At 38.2% G+C, this 11,553-nt stretch overlaps 1 protein-coding gene across 1 annotated transcript; it reads right to left on the bottom strand.

The window, feature by feature from the left end:
• Window positions 1–1,142: 1,142 nt before the first annotated feature.
• On the bottom strand, window positions 1,143–2,165 carry LOC116181123. The gene is made up of 2 exons (XM_031501398.1): window positions 2,025–2,165; window positions 1,143–1,973 (listed from the first exon to the last, which is right to left on the bottom strand). Exons 1-2 carry the CDS (start codon window positions 2,094–2,096, stop codon window positions 1,620–1,622), a joined length of 426 nt encoding a protein of 141 aa, XP_031357258.1. The 5' UTR covers window positions 2,097–2,165; the 3' UTR covers window positions 1,143–1,619.
• Between the last annotated feature and the right edge of the window lie 9,388 nt (window positions 2,166–11,553).

Raw genomic sequence — 11,553 nt, 5'->3', positions numbered from 1 at the left:
CCATTTGATACCCCTAACCGAAAAACCAAATATTCGAACCTGAATTCAGCCTTCGCTATGGGCAAATGGATAATGATTGAACTTTGTACATCTGAACTTAAAACTTAAAAGTAAAAGCTCTAACCTCAAACTTCAAATTGTGCACTGTGACATTTGAATTTCGAGCGTTGAATACTCAACCTTAAAGTAGGAATCGTGTATCCTGAATCATTGATCTCGGATCGTGTGTCTTGCGTTTTGGATCTTGAACCATAGATCCTGTGTTCCGAATTTCGGAAGCTGGATAGCACTTCCAAACGCAGAATTGGTCCCTAGAACCCAACACCATTGACCAAAAGTTAAAAAACCTCGTATCTTGAATCTCCACACTCCATCTTTCGGATTTGAACTTGAAAATGTGGTTACTTTGGCATAATTGCGAACTTCAACCTTGAACATTAAAATTTGAACCTTGACCTAAAACCTTAAAATCCAATCCAAACTGTGTATAATTAGCCTTGAACTCTTAACACTAAGTATTAAGTTACGCATTTTGAAAATGTACCCTGGATCTTAGCCTCAAATCTTGCCTTGACTTTGAATTCAGGAAAAAGATTGAACTTGAAACCTTAAGGTTTGAATCTAAAATCTCTATTTACATTAACGCTGAACCTGAAGCTTACGTCATTGAGCCTTGGGTGTTGCAACAACTAAGTTCAACACATGCTGGAATATTGAACCTTAATTATAAACCTCAACCGTACTCCTTGAGCTCAAAACCTGGAATCTAACGACAATGGAACTTGGAACTTTGAACTGAAATATTTAAACCATCGAAACTTGAATTGTAAACTTTAAACCAAGATATTCAACACTAAATCTTGAACTCAAAACTTGAACGCTGGATATTGAACCTATTTTGAACCTTAATCCTCAAACCTTGATTCATATACCTTTATAATTTTAAACGTCTAACCTTGAACCTTTAGCCTTGAACTTTGAACTTTGCACCCTGATCAATGAACTTTGAACCATGTCCTTTGAATCACGAATTGTAAACCATCTTTTGGTTTCTGAGCTTTCTGTAAGATAGACCAAAGGCAAAAGGAAACAGAAACATGTAAGTAAGACAATGCATCAATTGAGCAAACATTTACACCAAAAATGATAATGAAGTAATAAACTTAACGGCATTTTTCACACGTGTGATCTAGCACCGAAGTTAAAGTATGTCAATTTCAAAAACAAATAACGAAAGTAATACATAAAACATAGAATATTGTATACAGAACATAAATAAATTACATAATTATACAGGAGAGCAACGATTATTACCTGCAATTAAATAACACAAAACACCTACACGATGCTCTCCCGACGATAGCCCAAACCTATATGCCTGCAACGTAAGAAGCATTCGTGCTCTCAAGGCGGCACCGACAGCTTTTCCTTTGTTCTAAGAAAACGCGCGGTTGCCAGTTCTCAAAGATGTATACAACTTTTCCACGTTTTGTTTATTAGTGCCACTTTCCCAATAACTCGTACGTTCACAACGGTTTCTATATTTGACATGATGACTGATGAGGCTTCCCACTGTGAGATAACCACAAAAAAATTGCTTTTTGCAATACAGCAACAACTTATTCCGTCAGTTCGAAGGAGTTGCCATGAAGAATACAATTCTGGAACACATAAACTATTTGGCACTTGTCCGGTATATTGCGTGCTTTTCCGGCACAAGCGGCCGCCGTTTCGTAAGTAATCCGCGCGACGTCCTTGACGACCTCGTCTACGTTGATGGTGCCATTTTCGTGCGTTAGGTCGTAAGATCCGTAGAAACAAGTGAGGAAACATTTGAAGCTGGTGGTAGATGGAAGCTGGTAATGAAGAAAGAATTGATCCAGATCATTTTCGGTTACGGCCGATGAGCTCACGCATTCTGGGTGTTCTTTGACTCGCGAGAACCACGTGTCGAAAACATCCCTTGTTGGGACCTAAACAGTGTTGCAGTATTGTAGAGCGAGGACGAAAAGAAAATTACTTACGGTAGAGTTAAAAGAAAAGACGGTCACAGAGGAAACAAGAATTAATAGGAGCGCATTCACAGTCTTCGTCATTTTGAATTGCCTACAACCACTTTAATTACACTACTTGAACGACAATCTACTGATGCGCACGCTACACACAACGAGTTGGTCCCACGAATTTTTTCTTCCCAATTCCATAAGAAATTCAATTAGCTTTGTAATCAATTAATTTATAAGCGTGGAAAAGTTCCACAAAAATGCATAAGTGATTTTCTATGGGAAACAACTAAAAAATTAGATTTGCAAATTGAATCATATTTCGAAGAATTTATGACAATTCGAAAAATTAACATATATAACTCAGAAAATTATTATTTTGAGAATATTCATAATAACAAACAAATTAAAATGAATTAAGACTACACTGTGCACGACCTTTGCAATCTAGTGCTTGGCCCAGTGTTTCATTTTAATTTTTGTGTGTGCTAAACCCGATGACCTAAACCGCCCGCCACGACATCACCGCCGCCCATCTTTTGGGTCAGACTATATTGGCATCGTATGTCATTTTATGTTTCTCGGTAAGGGTGAAGTCGGATGTGCTGAGATTATACTCACTTCTTTTTCGTCAACAGGGCTCCTAACTTTCGACGCACTACGAGCGCACGGATAAGTAGCAGTACTCGGGACCGATTGGCTACGGAAACGCGAACTGGTGTTAAGGGTTAAACTGGCCTGAAGAATCTAAGTTTAAGGCTAAATTCCGTCCTCACTGTCTGCTGTTGTTAATTTCTTATAACTACCCTAAACTAATTTCTGTTCATGATATAATTTACATTAGCTACTCGCAGATTTGGGTAATTCCAATTACAAATTGTTGCCGTTAGTCTTTCACAAGAGATAAATTTTAATTTATCATAATAAAGCGCAGAGCCCAATTACGTTAACCCTAAATTTAATTAAGTTGTGTCCTCAAACCACGCCTTCGTGAATAGTGAACCGTGGACTATAGAGTATGGCCTATAAAGTAAAAACTGTGGGGTGTATAGTACACCTTTCTGATTATGTACCACGGATTACGGGCTAAGCGTTACTGATAACGAAGAGCCGACGACGGATTACACAAGCTAAGACTTACACATTTCGGGTTACCGATTACGGATAACGGTATGAAATTGCGGATTACCAACTTCGGATTACGACGTACGACGGCTCACGCATTGTAAAGTATAAGAATATTTACATAGAAAGTCTTGATGAGGAAGCATATCTTTTTATGAGAAGAGAAATAAATAACCAGAACTATTGCACATGTGTAACTCAAAAGAACTTTACGGTGATCGATTAATTAACATGAGTATCCTCCGGGCAACGTTAGAATGAATATTTGAAAACAGAATTGGTGAGTGAAGATGTGGTTGTTAAATTTACTAATTCTGATTATTGTTTAGTGATCCATGGCATTTGATATGACATCAACATTATAAATGTTGCGGGAAATTCAAATTTTGTACACTCATTTTGGATCACCGAGTATGTTTTATAGCCATTTTTTCACATTTCCCAATCATTTCCGATTCTCAGCTTTTAGAACTATTATAGAGAACATTGAAACAAAATTTCGGACAAATCTGTCTTAAAAGTTATACACAATTCAGTAAATATGGATTTTATTGCCACAAAAGCCCTGACATTTAGAAAAAGTCAAGTTGACAAATATCCTATCTACAGGGTAAAAGCTAAAATTGCTGTACTCGTACTCGTTACGTTTTTGTAAACGGATTAGTCACGGGATTAGTTTAATTCACTATTCTACTAAGAAAGTAATATTGCACTTGTAAATGCACCGAAAATCACATGTAACAAATATGGGTTAGTGCTGTTGTGTAAACTATTTAAGCGTACGTTTTGTTTGGCTCTGGCACTACCGTAATGTTCGCTCACCCTGTATATGTGAATTTCAATTTGCATGTTGGTCGCCAATTCAGAATGAACACAATTTCGATTATGGTATGTGAAGACAATGCGATTTTGTTAATGCCAATTTCGTTTAAATAATCGCTTCTCTTTTGTTTAATTAATTGTAAAGAAATGAGATACGTGTTAAATGACGGAGTTAATCCTTTTTGTAAAAGTGTTATCTCTGGTCATTTCGATAAGCCCCTTATCGTTGCGTATTTTAACTTATTCGAAGACACAGTAGAAAATGGAACACAAAAGGAATTTGTATTAAATAGAAGAGATGGACGTTAATCGTGACTTGTTTGGTGGTGAACGTTAATCGTTGTTTTTTTTGAGGACGCTGAAACGTAGCCGCCTATCGTTCTGTTGATTGGCAAGTTTGCTGTTTTTGTGCGACAGTCTGTCTCTAAAAAAAGTTCTTGTTATACACAAAAATTAGTTGAGAGCTACGACGCCAAATGTTACATTTCATATAAAAGAATTTGATAGTACATTGAGTAATTTAGCTGGTCAGGTGCTTGTGGGTGGCTTAGTAACCGTTTTAGGGCGAAGAGGGTGAAGAGTAGAATACCATAGGAATACTTCAAGGTAACGTCTTTTCATATAACATTCATTAATTGAATTGAATCATAATTATTATAATAATTCACAAAACTTGATCTGATGGTGGGCTAAATGCTTCGAAATAAATGCAGCTACCGAAGTTTACAGTTTTACCGTCTCCGTAATACACTTCTGTGAAGAGGTTCCTGAAATAAGCGCCCTTGTATTCCCAGCGTTCCAGAGGGTACCTATTCACTGTTGTCGTAATTAATCGGTGCGAGAGAAAGGTATAGAAATCACACAAGTCGAGCACGCATCACCTGGAAAAAAGGGATGAAATAGAACGCCTGGATGTTTTATTCGCCCGCCACAGTAACCGGTCATTTGACACCTCTAACCGAAAAACCAAATATTTGAACCTTGAATCCTGTCTTCGCTCTGGGCACATGAATAATGATTAAACTTTGTACATCTGAACTTGAAACTTAAACGTTAAAGCTTTAACCTCAAACCTCAAATTGTGCACTGTGACATTTGGGTTTCGAACGTTGAATACTGAACCTTAAAGTATGAACCGTGAATCCTGACTCGTTGACCTCGGATCGTGTGTCTTATGTTTTTGATCTTGAATCATAGATCCTGAGTGCCGAATTTTGGAAGCCGTAGAACACTTCTAGACGCAAAATTGGCCCCTAGAACCGAACACCATGGACCAAAAGTTAAAAAACCCCATATCTTGAATCTCAATCTCGATCTTTCAGGTTTGTACTTGAAAATGTGGTTACTTTGCGCATGTGAACTTCAACCTTGAACATTAAAATTTGAACCTTGACCTAAAACTTTGAACTTTAAATTTTAAATTTGAACCTTAAACCTCAAATCGCAAATCGCCTTGAAATCTGAACATTAAGTATTAAGTTATGCATTTTGAAAATGTACCCTGGATCTTAGCCTCAAATCTTGCGCCTTGACTTTGAGTCCGGGAAAAAGATTGAGCTTGAATCGCAAACCTTAAGGTTTGAATCTTAAATCTATATTTACAAGTTTGAAACCCAAATCGGAATTTTGATCCTTGAACCTCGCACGTTGGAGCCTGAAGTATAAACCTCAAAATTTAAACTTTAGATCTGATTGCTTTTTTAACCGTTGACATTACCTACACTTGTGCCATGAATATTTAACCGCAAACATTAAACCTTGTATTTGTGCATGGTGAGCAATGGTTATTGAACCTCCGGCTTTGAACCTTGTATATGGTCTATTAAACCATAAACCTTAAATAGTGCAGTGGTATCTTGAATCTTGAATTTTGAATTTGAGATCACGAATATCCGTCCTGAATTTAATTTTGGCCATTGGTCTATAGAATTTAATCAGGAACCATTAACACTGAACCTGAAGCTTACGTCATTGAGCCTTGGGTGTTGCAAGTTGCAAGTTCAACACAAGCTGGAATATTGAACCTTAATCATAAACCTCAACCTTATTCCTTGAGCTCAAAACCTGGAATTAACCACAATGGAATTTGGAATCTTGAATTGATATATTTAAACCATCGAACCTTGAATTGTAAACTTTAAACCAAGATATTCAATACTAAATCCTGAACTCAAAACTTGAACGCTGGATATTGAACCTATTTTGAACCTTAAACCTCAAACCTTGATTCATATACCTTTATAATTTTAAACGTCTAACCTTGAGCCTTTAGCTTTGAGCTTTCGATATTGAAGTTTGAACTTTGCACCCTGATCAATGAACTTTGAACCATGTCCTTTGAATCACGAACTGTAAACGATCTTTTGGTTTCTGACCAGCCGGTTTGAGTTTTCCGTAAGCAAGACTAAAGGCAAAGGGAACAGAACAGAAAACATAATAAAGTGCTGGTGGAACCCCAAAGCAACCTTTTCAAAAAGTTGTCCCGATGATTTTTGCAAATTGACGGACAGATTTCGACGTATTTTTTTTTAATGTACATTTTCCGAGACGTTTCTGTTCGCCTATTATGGAGTTACATTTCTTGTTATATTTCGGAAATTATTCCATTTGTTAACTAGCAAACTTCTTCGGATTTTGAAAAAAAAATTTGACAGTCCGTCGATTTGCAAGAATCATCGGGACAATTGTTGGGAACGGTTTGCTTAGGGTTCCACTAGCGGAAAGAATTGGGGGACAATCTGGGAGTCACTCACTTTGGAAGACAAAGCATGGATTTTTTAATTTATATTCTTAATTAATCAATGACTATGATACCTATGGTGATCGTGTGATCGGTTGCCGTGTTGTTCTGTTATCAAGTTACGGATAATATAAAAGAGAGGATGAATTTTGCTTAGTAACCGATTGTTAATTTTGGGGATTACTTTTTTTATATATTCCCAAAAAAAAACAATAACTTTTGTAAATGCACGTTCCATACCAATTGTATCTTATAGAAAATTCGATTCTAAACAAATTCATTTCTCTTCATTTTCCCTCAGAGCAATAGATAACGAGATAATTGAAGTCAAATGCAAAAAAGACGAAATTTTCCGAAATTTTCCCATTCTTTCTTCGTTTTTTACGTTTTATAACAATTATACAGGGTCCTATAACACTGCGTCGGTCTTCCCTAGTTCATATCTGGTAAAAAAATAGCAAAAAATCTTTTGTGCAAATGTCAACTATAGAAGGTTGTGCATCTACAGAAATTATTTTTGAATGTACAGAGTGTCTCATGTTTACGGTGTCAATACACAGCTGATTTTTTGAAATGTAACAGCCTGTTTATTTTTAGCTAATTCGATGTCATTCTTTAACCTCTGCAGGCCAAATTATTAATTTTTTTCCGAATAATTCTCTATAAACCAGCCCCACTTTGATAAATCGTAGCGACCTTGATTTTAAAGTCAAGAAATAGAAACCAATAATTTATTTATTTATTTATTTATTTTATTTATTTTGCCTTTATTTTTAAGTGGGCGGGGTTTCAGCCGAGGCTGCTCTACCAACCCAACCCACTATACATTTACAAATATCCATGCCCGAACCCGGATTCGAACCAGGGACCCTGTACCGCAGTCGAGCTTCCACTGAACTGCGCTACACGGAAAGGAAACACTTTGGTAATGAGAAAGTTGAATTTAATGATACAGAGTGTTTACAAAAAAATTGTAAAATTTCTAGATTTCAAAGTGCTAGTTTTCAGTAAACATTTTATTCGAAACTATACACTTTAATATCGCGAACTGTAATATATTGCCCGTAACTATTTAGTCAATCTATATTCTTCGCAAATTGATAATTAAATTTTACCATACGACATATATAATTGCCGCATATCCGTTACCATCCATACTTAGTCACATGATAGTAGGTGAATACAAATAATATGCAAGCTCTCCGGGCAAACGTGCCGCGTGGTTTCAATCTACGTATTTGATGAAATAACAATCGCCACTAAGCGGCATCAGGGCAATCTCACAATTATTTTCCGCAAACCAAACCAAACGGACGCCTTAATTAAATATTGAAGTGTCAAACTTAATTAATTTTTGGGTTAGGTTTCTCTGTGACAAACTCCAAACATCACCCCCCCCCCATTTCCCTTCAAAGAGGCAGTTCAACAATCCGTTTTAGGATGTTTTACAAGCTTCAATCCACATCTCGTACCATCAGGAGAATAAAACACGTTAAAGGTTGTTTTATTTCGACCTTTGACAGAAATCTGTCGACGGTGTTTAGACAACCGGCCGCTCGTTCGACCAGAAGATTTACATCAAGTTGCCTACATTAGACAGACTAACCATAGGGATTGTATCCATAACTATATATAGCACAAAAATCGCTTCTTGACCTCGAGCAACTTTTGCATCATTTTCTCAGTTTGGTTACTATTTGTATACTCTCAATTCGGTAAAATCGTTTTCGTTTCCCAGGCCAGTTTCCAAGTGAACAAATTGCGTAAGTAATATCAAATGAATTTATTTTAATTCTACCTATAAACGCCACATGGGTAGATAATATATTTTATCTGCGCCTGTAGGATAACTCTCACTTATCCCGGTCATTTTAAGTGGGATAAGAACTTAATTACCACACTCAGTGGGATAAGAATTTCATTACCACACTCAGTGGGATAAGCCCTTGTCAAAACAATGTATGATCAAAAATCAACTATCAAGATTATATATTGTAAACATTAACGTCTGATGGAAGAGTTCCAGACTCACTCATGACATAAGTAAAGAAATCAGAAGCAAAATTTTTGACGTACAAATTTTCTTGACGTTAGGATTTTCTTGTTTCTATGGCGTCGAAAACTGCTAACTATGCTACTTCGATTGAAATTTAAAAAAAATGCATCAAATTTATTTTTCGTTTTTAGCAGTAGAAGAACAGTCGCAGATAAAAAGTTGTATTTAATACTTGGGCTAACGGCCATTAACATACTGTAACGTTATTTATAAATTCGGGTTCGATTTATATCAATATTTATTAAACAAAACTAAAACACTATAAAATCCGTACAATTTATATCGATTATTTATATCACACACTTCGAAATTTATATCAGCTTTTCGCGCTCTATGTTTCGTTCGTACTCGATCTCGTTCGATAGTAGACTGCCGCGATGTTCGGTCCGCAACCATTTATACACGCAAGCAATGTAAGTCCAGTACATTCTCGAATACGCGTAGAAAATTCCAGAGTGCCAAAGGCGACGTCATGTCTGCAGCATTTCCGTTACACTGCCCCCTTCTTAATTCTGGACGTCTCGTTCAGAAACTGCGTTAGTATTACTTTTTAATGCCTCGTGTCGGAATCTGCAGTCAGAGCCTGCTCGACAAACACCTTTCTTGAAAAAGTAACAGTCCACAGTTTTGCGGAGGGTCGTCCCCTGTGGGTTGAAGCAGCATACTGTAATTCGAACGCTAGTGTTTCTAAAAATCACTTCGATCATGGTTCGCACTATTTTCCAGTCCAACCCATCTAAACCACATCCAATCTTCGGAATCGCCAAGCTATTTATGTCATAGTATGCCATGAGTTTCCTAGGTGAGTTTGCCTTCTGACGTTTTCTTTGAAACCAAGTAGAACAAAGAGCGTTGACTATCTTCCAAGCGCAGTACTTTACCCACTCGTGGTCTTTGCTTTAACAACTCGTCGATTCTTCCAAATCTTTTCCGGAATACGGAAGCTATACCTCTACCCATGCGAAGGTCTTCGGCGACACAATGGGCGATGGAAACGTTAATCGGAAGCTCAAAAATATTTTGACAAATTTCCTGAGTAACGCCAAATCGAGCTTTCTTCCGCTGGGCGTAATTTGACATAAAATCGTTAAAGTTTGGCTCGATCCCAAAGCCGCGTTCCTCTTCTCGAATACCTCTAACTTCTTCGTTGTTGTTGGATCCGGCATATCGTGCGAGTCGATTAATGTGGACAACTTTCGGTTTCCGGTGGTTCATTCTGATACAATATATCACGTCATTTATTTTCTTGATCACCTCATACGGACCTTCCCATTGTCTTTGTAGCTTGGGAGAAAGACCTCTTCGTCTCTGTGGATTGTGCAGCCATACCAGATCTCCAGCTTCAAAAGTTTCATTGGCCGAGCGGAGGTTGTATTGATTTTTCATGCGATCGCTGGCAATCTGAATATGACTTCTAGCCAAGTCGTGAATGTCGTTCATCTTCGCCTTTAGTTGGTCAACATAATTTTCACCTGCGACATATTCTTCATGGGGTTTACGCCCAAACTCGAGATCACATGGAAGGCGTAGTTCACGACCCAACATAAGGCAGGCAGGAGTCTGACCCGTGGTCTCGTTGACGGCTGATCGATATGCCATAAGGAACAGGTGGAGGTACTGGTCCCAATTTTTCTGATGTTCTGCCACGACTTTTGAAAGATATTTACCCATCGTTCGATTCATTCTCTCAACCATTCCATCTGACTGAGGATGCAAAGGTGTTGTTCTGGTTTTATTGGCTCCTACCAATCGACAAACATCTTGGAACAAAGCCGATTCAAAGTTCCTTCCTTGGTCTGAATGGATTTCTATAGGAACACCAAAACGTGTAAAGAACTCCTTTACCAACACTTCTGCAACTGTTGCTGCCTCTTGGTTTGGAATGGCGTAAGCTTCAGTCCACTTTGTGAAATAATCCATAGCCACTAGGATATATTTATTTCCGCCATCTGTCTCGGGAAACGGTCCTGCGATATCGATAGCAACTCGTTCCATCGGACTACCAACGTTATACTGCCTCATGGGTGCCTTCTTCTTGGAAACTGGTCCGTTTCCAGTAGCACATAACTCACATTTTTGACACCATCGCCGGACATCTTCTTTACGGTTGACCCAATAGAATCGCTCACGTACCCTTTGCAACGTTTTCGTAATACCAAAGTGTCCTCCGGAAGCGCCGTCATGCAATTTTCGCAATACTTCCGACACTTTGCTTCTAGGTACTACTAATTGCAGCGTCGATTCGGTGCCATCTTCACTTTCAAGGGTCCTATACAACAGGTTGTCTTTCAGAGTCAGGCTATTCCATTTTCCCCAATAACTCTTTACTTCAGGACTTGTGGCACTAATGTCTTGCCAGTCTGGTCTTTGTCCGGTGCGCATCCAATTCAGAACAGTTTTTATACTTGGGTCGTTTTCTTGGGCCGTTTTGATTTCGCTTGGCTTCCACTCCTCACTCTCTACAGCTGTTCGTCGCAGATGGCCAATCTTGTCTTCTATTTTAGAACAATGTGTGCAGTTGTCTTTGCACGGTCTTCTTGACAAAGCGTCTGCATTATTGTGAACTTTTCCAGCCCTGTGTTCAATGTCGTAGTCATATTCCTGAAGACGTTCTAACCATCTTGCCACCTGTCCTTCTGGGTTTCGGAACTGCAAGAGCCACTTTAGCGCTGCGTGATCTGTCCTTATCAGAAACTTGCGGCCGTAAAGGTACTTATGGAAATGTTCGCATGCCTTTACCACACCCAGGAGCTCTCGCCTAGTCACACAATAATTCCTCTCGGGTTTCGACAGTACTTTGCTGAAAT

Source organism: Photinus pyralis, unplaced genomic scaffold (assembly GCF_008802855.1).
Source record: "Photinus pyralis isolate 1611_PpyrPB1 unplaced genomic scaffold, Ppyr1.3 Ppyr1.4_LG9, whole genome shotgun sequence".
Classification (NCBI taxonomy): Eukaryota; Metazoa; Arthropoda; class Insecta; order Coleoptera; family Lampyridae; genus Photinus; species Photinus pyralis.
This window is presented reverse-complemented; position numbering and strand designations above follow the sequence as displayed.